At 47.7% G+C, this 11,624-nt stretch overlaps 1 protein-coding gene across 4 annotated transcripts in view; it reads left to right on the top strand.

The window, feature by feature from the left end:
- The window catches only part of LOC149301736 (G protein-activated inward rectifier potassium channel 3-like), a 38,881-nt gene that overhangs the window by 25,465 nt on the left and 1,792 nt on the right, over positions 1-11,624 (top strand). For 2 of the 4 annotated variants that reach the window (XM_089483079.1, XM_089483080.1), the window contains one exon: positions 10,561-11,530. In XM_089483079.1, coding sequence (XP_089339205.1) covers positions 10,597-11,530 — 934 coding nt within the window. In that variant the 5' untranslated portion in view covers positions 10,561-10,596. Of the gene's footprint in view, positions 1-6,339; positions 6,609-6,653; positions 7,060-10,560; positions 11,531-11,624 lie in introns of those variants that run through there. The other 2 variants (XM_089483078.1, XM_089483081.1) reach the window with 2 other exon arrangements.

Genomic DNA, 11,624 nt, shown 5'->3' with positions numbered 1-11,624 from the left:
TGCCCTTAATGAACGTTGCATCAAGTGGGAAAAGTGGAAAAGCGGTTACACTACCCTACAAGTTAACTGCTCTAGCTTTAACATCCGAAGTTTACCCAGACTTAAAATTGCATTTGGTACAGTAAAGACGGATGTTTAGGATGCATCAGAGCAGAGACGGCAGTGTATCTTTCTATGAAGGAATTGGCTAGTTCTTCTCAATGTTGGCCACTGACGCTCTCTTGTGGCGTAGAATGTGTGGCATATCCAGTAGAGATTCCTTTCTGGCTGGAATCATTGCCATGCATTGACTATTTATGAGAAAATCCATTTGTAGATGCTTGTGAAAGCTGGAGAAGTGAAGAAAGCTGACTCTGTACCAAATGTATCTGAAGAAAGAGGCTCAACTCATGCTGCCAACGTCTTTATTTCATTTTAGTCCCAAAGGTACTACAAGATCCCTTTGCAGATTGGTTTTCCAGACTCAGATGGGTGAAATTTTTGTTTCAGGTTGGATTTTGCTTCAGATTCAATCAAGACAGATTCTGACTGAATGTTTTTCAAAAACCTGAAGGCCAGAGGAACCAGAACTCATGGATTCATTCATCTCAATGGCCTTAACTCTTAAAAGCCTGGGTTCAAAGCCTTCTGCTTGCATCCATGTTTGGCATATAGAATTAAAGTGACTGTTTCTTCCTCCCATAAAAACCTTCATCATCTTTAACACTCTTGGTCATCTCTATGGCAGACGTCTCCAGGAGGGACTTCTCTCCATACTTTCCGAATCTGCTCAGTGTAAATGGGGGAGAATTTCCATTTTCCATTGCTTGTGAAGAAGTTACAAGTCTCCTAGCCAGGACAGATAGTTTTTTCCTAAGGCAGGACTAGGCCATTTTCCCCACTCCATCTTTGGGTTTCTTGGAGATGTCAAGTATTGCTTGGGAATGGCGCAGAGCTTGGAAAAGTTACTTTGGGGACTTCAAATCCCAGAATCCCCCAGAGGGCATGGGCGCTGATGTTGGACGCCATGGAAGGATGGTTCATCTGACCTCCAAGTGCTCTCCCTGGATTACCTTCCCTTCCTTGGGACCTCAATTTCCGTGGTTCTGTTGCTCTGTTTTCCTGGCTTGGCGTTACCCCATCTGTCTGGGAATTAGAGACAAAATCGAAGGATTTTTATGCCACACAATGCAAAGGTTGTCGCTGATCCTCTCTCAAGCAAAACTATGCATTTTGTGGTTTTCCTTATTACAAAAGGCCTGGTCTCTGAACTTTAATGGCATTGTTCAAGAGCACCAAAGAACATAATTAACCTTGACAAAGCGGCAGGTTTCTCGGCTCCTTCCTCTTTGTTCGGTCCAAAAAAAGAAGAAAGAAACACTTCTTTTTTAGCACTCTGATCTCTAAATTTAAAGGGATGCTACTCTTCTTGTGGGTTCCACAGTTCAACAATGTCTTTTACTGGTAATCATTTCTAAATTGTACCGTTTGCGAATGACCAAGATGGTGCTTGATACATAAAAACCAAAGCTGGGTTCATTGACTTTTTGGAACAACAACTTCCAGAATCCCCCCATAAGCTTTGGTTTCTACGCAACCCTTTTGTCAAGATCTTCAATTGACCCACCTCCGTTTTCCCAGGTCTTTTGAGTGTGAAGTCTCTGTTGCAGAAGGTCATTTAAGTGGGGTGCGTTGTGTTGCATTTTTATCATCATTATTCTCATAGAAATCATACAAAGCTAAAGTTGGAAGAGACCCGCAAAGGCCATCCAAGCCAACCTCCTTTTGCCAAGTTGGAAGACACAATCGTGACCACAAATGGAGACGTCAGCCTTTTAACTCGTGTTTTAAATTAATGCCTTTAATAGGATTGTTCAGTAGTTTCTAAAGCCTTGGTATCATCCATTGTTTTTATTGTATTTTGTTTCAGCTCCAATTGTGAACTGCCATGGGTCCTGTATTGGAAGAAAGGTGAGACAATGAAATATTGGTGTCCCTTCCAGCAGAGAGAAATGTACTCCAAGCACCCAACCCTTTGTGACAACATTCTGGGTTGTCATCACACAAGCATCATCACGAAGGAGCGTTGTTGTCTCTGGAGAGAACGGACGGTGCTCAATAAACCCTGTTGTTACCTACCAAACACAAAGATACCAAAAACCAAGAGGGCTTGGCTGTCCATGATTTCGGTGAGTCACCAAGAAGGTTCAGATGGAACATTGGGGAATGGATTTCAACATGGTTTTAGCTTTGCTTCACCCATTCTGGCAATCCACACAAACACGCACACCTTGGTTCCGGAAGCATGACACACATGGACATCTGTCGACTTGGAAAATATTCACGTTTGGGCGTGTTGCAGATACCTTGAGCTATTGTCTTCTGGAAACGAAGGATCCCAACAAATAGGAAGAGAATATGGAGGGAGCGTTAGTCCCAAAAAATGACACTTTTCCAAACTTTGGCACTCACTTGAGTGGCTAAAACATATCCTCCAACATTTGGCTGAGAAAAACTGGGACGGATGTGTCCAAGCAACCACAGCATTTTGTCAAGATGACAAAAGTTCTGAATGAGGAGGAGCACACAAGCTAGGAAGGGCTGCAGCGGTTTTCTTTGGCCTGAGCCGACTGGGAAAGGACAAGAGTCTGCTCTTCCTCCGAGTTAATGGACTGCAAACTACTTTTGCATTTTGGACTCAGTTTGTAGCAGTGGAAGTAAGCTGGAGACAAAGGGGGAAAATGGGAGGAGGAAGGAGAAACCAGGACATTTTAAAAGCAGATGAAGTGAAATGACGGAGGATTAATGGGGACTCTTCCTGCCAAACTGGGACAGTTGGAGGTTATGCTGCATAAGCTATCATTTCCTCACCAGCTGCAAAGATAATAAGTCTTGATTTGAGGGTTTATCATTTGAATCAAAGCTGGCCGTTCTCGACAGATCACACCTCTCCAGATCAGGCCTTGCTTTTGTGTCTGCTAAACAACCTCGGCTATTTCCAAAATGCTCGGATCACCTGCTTCTTTTCAATGCATTCTGGATTTGCCCCCCTCCTCCCCTTAGAAATTTTCCCTTTCTTCTTCACACTAAACTACTTTGAAGCTGGGCCAAACAGCCCTGGATGCCAGAGCCTTGAAATGCAGGAAAGAAGCTCCTCTACACCTGATACTCTGGGAACGTTACCCATAATCCCCCATGACTTGAAGGCCGTGACCTCTCCAATGGGACAGACAGGTTTTCACACTTTCTCAGTATTTTGCTTTTCCCCCCAGGATGCTTTGCAGCCGTACCTCCTTGAAACCCGAGGACCTTTTGGTGACAAAGATGGGGCCCAAAGGTGTGGCGATCCAGATCAAGCCAGGTGCCAGTTTGCGTGAATAGGAGAGAGACAAAAGGGAGAATACAAGTTCCAATTTCTCCATTGTGGAAATTTGCTTCCTTTCTTGGTGCTTTTGCTGCTTAACTCTTTCTCGGGTCTCATCTGCACTGCCTCCACAATGCACTTTGACACCTCATTGATTGATATGGATTTGCAGTTGTGTGCGCTACTTAGCCTCCCCTGCCAAAGAGCTCTGCGGCCACAACAAATTACAAATCCCAGGAATCCATAGGATGGAGCCATGGCAGTTAAAGCTGTGTCGCCAGATCCCATCTGATCTTGGACACTAAGCAGGGTCACCCCTGGCTAGTCCTTGGATGGGAGATTGCCATCCCAGACACTCTAGACAATAGTTTGGAGGAAGGAATTGGCAAAGCCACCTCAGAGTTTTCCTTGCTTATGAAATCCATGGGGTCCCCATAAGTTGACTCGAAGGCACATACACACACACATTTTACACTCTTGAACCCAGACTGGAAGTGAAGCCCCTTTTGTGCTCAGCCAAGACATGTTTGACTTGGAGGGCCCTGGCATTTCCTTGTTGCACCTTTGCAACAAGCGTAATAATCCAACCCATTTGGCTTCTGGAGATGTGAAGAAATTGGTGGAAGATTCCACCTGCTTCCTTTTGGCCTTTAAAAATAAAAAAGCGTATTCTGTCTCTTCCTCTCTCCTTCTCTTTCTTTCTGTCTGTCTCTTTCTGTCCTGAAGTGACAGGCGAAAGGATAGAAAGGCCAGGCGCCTTTGGCTGCTGCTGACTCCATGCAGCTCTGTCAAGAGAGATACCTGTCAGGAGGCCCAAAGATCCAAGCCGATGATCCGGAGGGGACAATGGGCTTGCCACCCCTGGTCCATGCTTTCGCTGAGACAAGCAACTCTCTTTCTCTCTTAGCTGCTCAGGCAGGGAAACAAAACAGCCCTTGTTCCCTTCGCCATTTGGATTCCTCCCAGGGACTGGGCAGGAGAAAGAGAAAAAGAGAGAGGGGGAATGAGAGAGAGAGAGAGAGAGATACACATACGCAGCGAGAGGGCGGCCTGCTGTGTCCATTTTTATCATGCATGGCTAAGATCTGGGTTTGGAAAGAGACTTTCCTCTTACTGTCCTTCTTCCACTAGATATTAGATATTTGGAAAGGAGGATTTGCAAAGGGATATTTGCAAAGAAAAATCCTTTCCCTTCCTATGTTTGAAATAAGGGTCAGAGAGAAAGAGATGCAGAGGCTGCATCTGCACTGCAGAACTAATGCAGCTTTGGCACCTCTTTAACTGCCACGGCTGAATGCTATCGCACTGAGAGATTTGGAGCATTGTGACATCTCTAGCCTTCTCTGTCAGAGAGCTCTGGGGCCACAGCAAACTAGAAAGCCCAGGATTCCCTAACATAAATCCATTTTGGCTTCCTTGATGGTGTCACTCTATCTGTAATGTGGTCTTCCTCTTTTCCTACTGCCTTCTACCTTGCCAAGCATTCTTGTCTTTTCTAGCAAGTGACATCTTCTCATGCTGTGTCCAAAGTACGACAGTCTCAGTTTTGTCATCTTGGTTTCCAGGGAGAGTTCAGGCCTAATTTAAACCGACACCCATTTATTTGTCTTTCTAGCCATCCACAGTATCTGCAAAACTCTCCTCTGGCATCACATCTCAAATGAGTTGATTTTCTTCCCGTCATCTTAGATGATTCAGCTTGGCAAAGTTACTGTTTTAAGTCCATCTCCATCTCCAGGCTTCTCATTTCATGAGCAGGCTTTGAGTTCGAGGCTCTGCCGCTGCTGAATGTGGCCACTAAATTCTCCCCTTGACTTCCTTCCTTGCAAAAGGGACCTAGGTCTCAGGACAGCCCTGGATCCTCCATTTCATCCAAGAGGGCACAAGGCTGGACCCCCGACCCACCCTCAAACTCCCCTTGCCTTGGCTAACGCTCCCTACTTCTCCAATCTCTTTGCCGCACGGTGTGGATTATTTCTGCAATGCAAACTTGGCCAGCTTTGCATTATTAATGGAGCACCGGGGGTGTTATGCAAGGCTGAGAGGTTTTTAGTTGCTTAGTATCACACATTATGGACACACAAACGCAGTTCGCACTTGAAAACCCACTTTCCAGTGGATTTCCATTGGCTTGGACACTTCCTTTTGCTGATTTATACCATTCATTTCATGCAAATTATTATTATTATTATTATTATTATTATTATTTCTTACCTGCCTCTCCCACAGTGGGCCAACAACAATAACAACAGCAATAATAATAATAGTGCAATAATACTAAAACTACAATCTATAATATATAATGGGGCAATAAAATGATGTCTCTTATATCAAATAGCAAAATCAAAGCTTTGCACCTTGGAATTGATATCTTTTTTGGAATACGTGTTTCCCAGCCAGGGATAAAGTTAAATCTGTGGATAAAGAATTTTTCTGTTTCAATGTGAGTTTTGTTTGCATGCATACGCTATTTTTAAACGCTTTTTACCTTTTCCACCGTATCCTGTTTTAAACCAATGGCCTAGTTTAACCTTGCAATAGTTTAAATCCGTTTTGCATTGTCACTTGTGTACATTGCAATGGCACTTGGTAAGATGCTGTGTGTCCCAATTCAGGGAGAAAAGTGGGGTGCAAATGAATGTAATAAGAATAGGAATAGTTGGGTAGTGGCCTATTCACCAATTGCCCCTCCATTGTCCCTACTTACTTTATAGTTGTGGATGGGAGAGTTTATGGGTTAGGATGTTTTACTGTATTTTAATGTTGCTTTAGTATTGTTAGCTGCTTCGATCTGCTTGGAGAGGCTGAATATGATTATTATTATTATTATTATTATTATTATTATTATTATTAGGTCCAAGGGTAGCTTAAACAGGAGGAGATGCTGGGGGGGGGGCACTGAGGATCTTCCCCCAATTCTTGCTTCTGGGGGGGGGGTCAGAGTGAGCATGCGCAATGGGGCATCTCCTCCAGAGCATCCCAGCCTAGAGGAGGACCAGTGCGGTTGCTGTGGCAACGGGAGGCAGGCGAAAGGCAGAGGGATGGAGAGACAGAGATGCTGCTGCTGGGAGGCTAAATTTAGGCAGAGAGGAAGGGAGGGCTAAGGCCCTCTCCCTGGCCCCCTCCAGGAGCCCCCAGCCCCCTTGCCATGCCATGGGGGTTCCGGACGAGATGGACCCCAGCAGCCAACAACAACAGCCCTGCAGAGAAGGAGGAGGAAGGAAGAGGAGAGGAGGAGGAAGACGGAGGGGTTCTGCACTACCAGGTGAGGACAGCACCCCCCTGGCATTGGAAGGGGTCCCCCTGGAAGACCCCAGGAAAGAAATGGGGGGGGTTGTTTGGGCCTGTATTTGGGGTGCAGGGACTAGGAAGGCTCCCATGGTTCTTTTTGGGGGAAAGGAGTGAGACAGGCTGCCTTTAAAAGTTCCCTTCTCTCTCCCACAGACAAGGACACAATTGTCTTGGGGTGAGCAGAAGGAGATTTCATCTAGAATCCTATAGTTGGAAGGGAACCCTAAGGGGGCATCCATTCCAACCCCCTTTGGCCATGCAGGAAGGTCCTGTCAAAGCACCCCTCCAAAAAAAGATGGCCACCCAGCCCCTGAGATTTGGGAAAGGGCTGTCAGCATTTGCCTTCTCTTCGCTCCTGGTGCTCCTTCCCCGGACATGAGTCACCTTCATGCCAAGTGTATTGGTAAAAGGAACAGCCCTGTAAGGTAGGACAGGCCTTTGGGGCGGGGGGATGAAGAGAGGCAAAGGCCTCTTTTGTGGATTTCAGGGAATGGTCAGGGTTCGAATCCGGGTCACTCCCCTCTGCCAAAATCAGTGGTCCTGAGCTTAAACCTTGTTTTGTCCTGAGATGGAGGGAGAATGAGCAGAAGGTGGTTGGAACAAGGACCAAGGTCTCTTTCCTAGAAATGCATATATTTATAATCTTAGTTTTAATGTGTGTGTGTGTGTGTGTGTGTATGCATATATAATTTTAATGGTTCTACTTTGCAGAGTAGGATTGGTCAAAAGGAAAATTAGAGCAGGGACAGGGCCAAAGAAAGCCATCCTCTTTGCAAGAAATTAGGGAATTTGAGGAACCTTCCAATTTGTAAACGTATAAAGTTGAACATTTATTGTTATCCTTGCAATGACAACAATCTTGCAAAGTAGGAAAGGCTGAGAAGCAAAAAAAGAAAAGAGAGAAGGGAAAAGAGGCCCCAGCAAAGGCTTTCTGCCCTGGACCTTCGGAGGAGTTTGAAGCCAGGCCTCTCCTCCCATGCTGAAAGTCCTGAGGTCCATGGCCATTGGCATCTCCAACTGGAGCTAGAAAGTGTCTGAGGGTCTGCCTCAGCATCCATGTTGGCTAGAGGTCACCCTGGGGACCCTTTGGAGAGATGTTCTGCCCCATAATGAAGCCCCTTTTCCTTCCAAGAAGTTATTTTGGGTGGAGATAACGGTGAGCTCTGAAGAAGCCTTTAGAGATTGAGACTTGCTCCCTTCAAGGCCTGGTTTGGGCCTCCAGCAAGCGGCAGGGCTGAGCCAGGGAAGGGGAGCCGCAAGGCCTGCAGAGGCAGCCGGTGAGGCTTCAGCACCTTGGAGAGAGGCCCAAAAAGGTGCCAGGAAAGAGCTGGGTTTGGGCAAGGAGGCCTTGGAGCCTCTTGTCCCCATCGGAAGGAAAGGTGCGGGGATGGAGGGTGTTGCATGTTGCCTGAGACCCCTGGCAAGGACACCTCCATCTCCATCTCCATGACTTCAGAAGTCCAGATGTCTTTTTTAAAACCAGGAATGCATGGAGTTCAGGTTCAGCTGGAGTTCAGCTCAGAGACCTCTGCAAAAAGAGACATGCCTTTTTTTGATGATGATGATGATGATGATGATGATGATGATGATACTATATATCTATATCCCTCCGTCATCCCAAAATTGGGACGCAGGGCAGCTTAGCGTTTAAAAAGAGAAAAGTGCAGCAAAGACATAGCAAACAATGAACACTGAAATGGAATTAAACTATTCACAACATTAAAACATACACTTCTAATATATATATAATGAACAGATCAGCTTAAAACAAGACAGTGTCCCTTTAAAAGCCTGCCTTTTAAGTTTCTTGTGCCAGTGAGTAGCCAAGGTCTTTCCTTCATCTGCCCATCAGTTCCATTGAATGGTTCCGAGTTCGAGTGCTGCGAGAGGCCAAAGGAAATAAATGTTTCTCTTCTCTCTTTTTCCGCACCGTGCATCGCAACACAAGCTGCCTCTTCCTCCTCCTCCTCCTCCTCCTCCTCCTCCTCCTCCTCCTCCTCCTCCTCCTCCTTTTCTGAACCCAAATTAGTCAGATCTATAACATTACAGTGTGGAACTGAACCATGCAAACAGGATAAGAAGGAGAAGCCACCCAGCCTGAGGGCCGCTTCTCCGATGCGGAGGGTCCCCTTCCCGCCTCCTCAGCAACGTCTGCTAGACTTTTCACAGCAGAGTGGCTTTGCTCATTTAAATGGCAGACCACCGGTCCATTCGCCGTGTGGGTGCCATTTTAAAAATAGCGCTCCACTTAATTAGCCACCAGCCATCTGGGCATCTCTCGCCAGCACTGCCCACGCTTTCTCCCATCAGCTTTCACACCCGGCCCCTTGCGAGAGGAGTTAATTCCCAGGAATTCTGGATTCTGCAACATCCCAACCAAGCGCAGCAAAGAGAGTGAACAAGGACCAGGGGGGAAGAGAAGACCAAAGGAGACAGGATCTCATCATTCTCTGGACAGCCTTTCTCAGCTCATAGGAAATTATGCCCATGATACGAACCCAGGGCCGGCCACTTGAATCCCTTTTCATGAATGGCATGGAGGGTTTGAGGGAAATACCACATCTGTTTTGATGAGGGTGAGCTTCTAGACTTCGTCGGTGCAAATTTAAATCGCAAAATGGGTTCAAGTCTTGGGTAGGAAGAGCAGCTGAGTTGTCCTAGGTTGGCTTTGCACTCCAGAATTAATACAGTTTGAGGCCACTTCAACTGCCATGGTGGCTCAGTGCTATGAAATATTGGGATCTGTGGCTCTGTGGGCTATTTGGCCTTCTTGGTCAGAAGAGGTCTGGTGGCCCAACAAACTATAGGTCCCAGGATCCCATATGATGGAGCCAGGGCAGTTAAAGTGGTGTCGAACTGCATTAATTCAGACACTCAGGCCAATGCTAGGCATCTTGTTTTATTCCCCCAAGGGCCACAGTAAATGGCATAAAAAGTGCGCAGGGGCCATGTTTCAGGGCTGGGGCCCAAAACGCCAACCTGGTTGAACATACAGGGGGGATGGATGAAGAAGCCCTGGAGCGTTTGTTCTACTGTAACAAATAGGCAAACAGATGCAGCCTTGCTAGGACCCATGAGCTATACTCTGGAGCGTAAAGGAGAGAAATCTGCCTTTTTTGGTATGAAAATAAATTCCCCAAAACATGGTTTTCTATGCAGAATAATTCCTCTGAAAAACTTTAAGATGTTTCAATTCAGGGAGAGAGGACCGTGCAGGAATTTTCATTTTCTTTGGCAATGAATTATTCATCCTTGCCTGCAAGGACAAAATGGTGATAAACTTAATCCATCCTCTCTTTAATGCTCCAACTCTCCAAGAAACCAAGCTTGGAAAAGTTCCATTTTTGGAGGACAATGCCCCTGCCAGTGTGCCAAATAAAGCAAAAAGAACCCCCCCTCCCCCGCTTCTCCTTGTATTTATCATGGCTAAATAAAGGTAAGTTACTTAAATGCACAGTTTAAGGTGGTTGATGTTTCTATGGGCCTTCAACCTTTGCGTGGGCCAGGCCTACTTTGTGGAGGTTTTCCATTATACCATCCAAGAACAGATCTCATCGCTCCCTTTCTCTCTTTCGGAGCCCACTGTGGGTACAGGTGCCAACTGCAACGTTGGCAGGGCCTCGTCTGCCACCCACCCGCCGTGTGTTTACCTCCGGAGGAGAGATGAATAATGCTAATATTTTTGCAACACGGAGCTACTTTCCTCACCTCTCCTGGGGAAGCTCTCTTGCGTGGCGAAAGGCACCGGCGGGTGGGCCCAGGTGGGGCCGAAACCATGAAAAATTGCCAGACAGGCACAGAGACTTAATCCCCATCTTGGCCAAATGAATAGATCTCTTTATTCCCCTGAGTTGCATCGCTTTGTGATACTGGGTGCCCTGGGTTCAGGTTCAACTCCTCTGTCTGTCCTCTGTTTCCCCCCGCAGCCTTGAAGGACCTGAAGTGCCCTCCCAGGTGCTAACATGGCGAAGGAGAACTCGGCTTTCTCCGCCATCCCCGAGACCCCGGTGTCCGAATCCAAGGTGGCCCTCCCTTCCCGCCAGCTCAACCCGGCCCTGGCGCGGCGTTTAGGCGAGGAGCCTGAGAAGGCCGAGAAGAAGAGGGGCCGGCAGCGGTACGTGGAGAAGGACGGCAAGTGCAACGTCCAGCACGGGAACGTGCGGGAGACCTACCGCTACCTCACGGACATCTTCACCACCTTGGTGGACCTGAAGTGGCGCTTCAGCCTCCTGGTCTTCGTCCTGGCCTACGCCATCACCTGGCTCTTCTTCGGCCTCATCTGGTGGTTCATCGCCTACTGCCGAGGCGACCTGGACCACCTGGGGGACGATGCCTGGACGCCCTGCGTCAACAACCTCAACGGGTTCGTCTCAGCCTTCCTGTTCTCTATCGAGACGGAGACGACCATCGGCTACGGCCACCGGGTCATCACGGACAAGTGCCCCGAGGGCATCATCCTCCTCCTGCTGCAGGCCATCCTGGGCTCCATGGTCAATGCCTTCATGGTGGGCTGCATGTTCGTCAAGATCTCCCAGCCCAACAAGCGGGCAGAGACGCTGGTCTTCTCCACCCACGCAGTCATCTCGCTTCGGGACGACCGGCTCTGCCTCATGTTCCGGGTGGGGGACCTGCGCAACTCCCACATCGTGGAGGCCTCCATCCGGGCCAAGCTGATCAAGTCCAAGCAGACCCAGGAAGGAGAGTTCATCCCCCTCAACCAGACGGACATCAATGTGGGCTTCGAGACCGGCGATGACCGCCTCTTCCTTGTCTCGCCTCTCATCATCAGCCACGAAATCAACGAACACAGCCCCTTCTGGGAAGTCTCCAAGGATCAGCTGCAGAAGGATGAGTTTGAGATCGTGGTCATCCTGGAAGGGATGGTGGAGGCTACAGGTAAGTGGGGGACAGGAACACACATATATGCACACCCCAGGAGAGGTATCATGGGCTTCTCCACCATCAATACACACATATGTGGACCCACAAC

Source organism: Sceloporus occidentalis, unplaced genomic scaffold (assembly GCF_023333645.1).
Source record: "Sceloporus occidentalis isolate IW3139 unplaced genomic scaffold, rSceOcc1.0.p SCAF_20, whole genome shotgun sequence".
In the NCBI taxonomy this organism is placed as follows: Eukaryota; Metazoa; Chordata; class Lepidosauria; order Squamata; family Phrynosomatidae; genus Sceloporus; species Sceloporus occidentalis.
The sequence above is the reverse complement of the archived record's forward strand: the minus strand, read 5'-3'. Positions and strand labels throughout refer to the sequence as shown.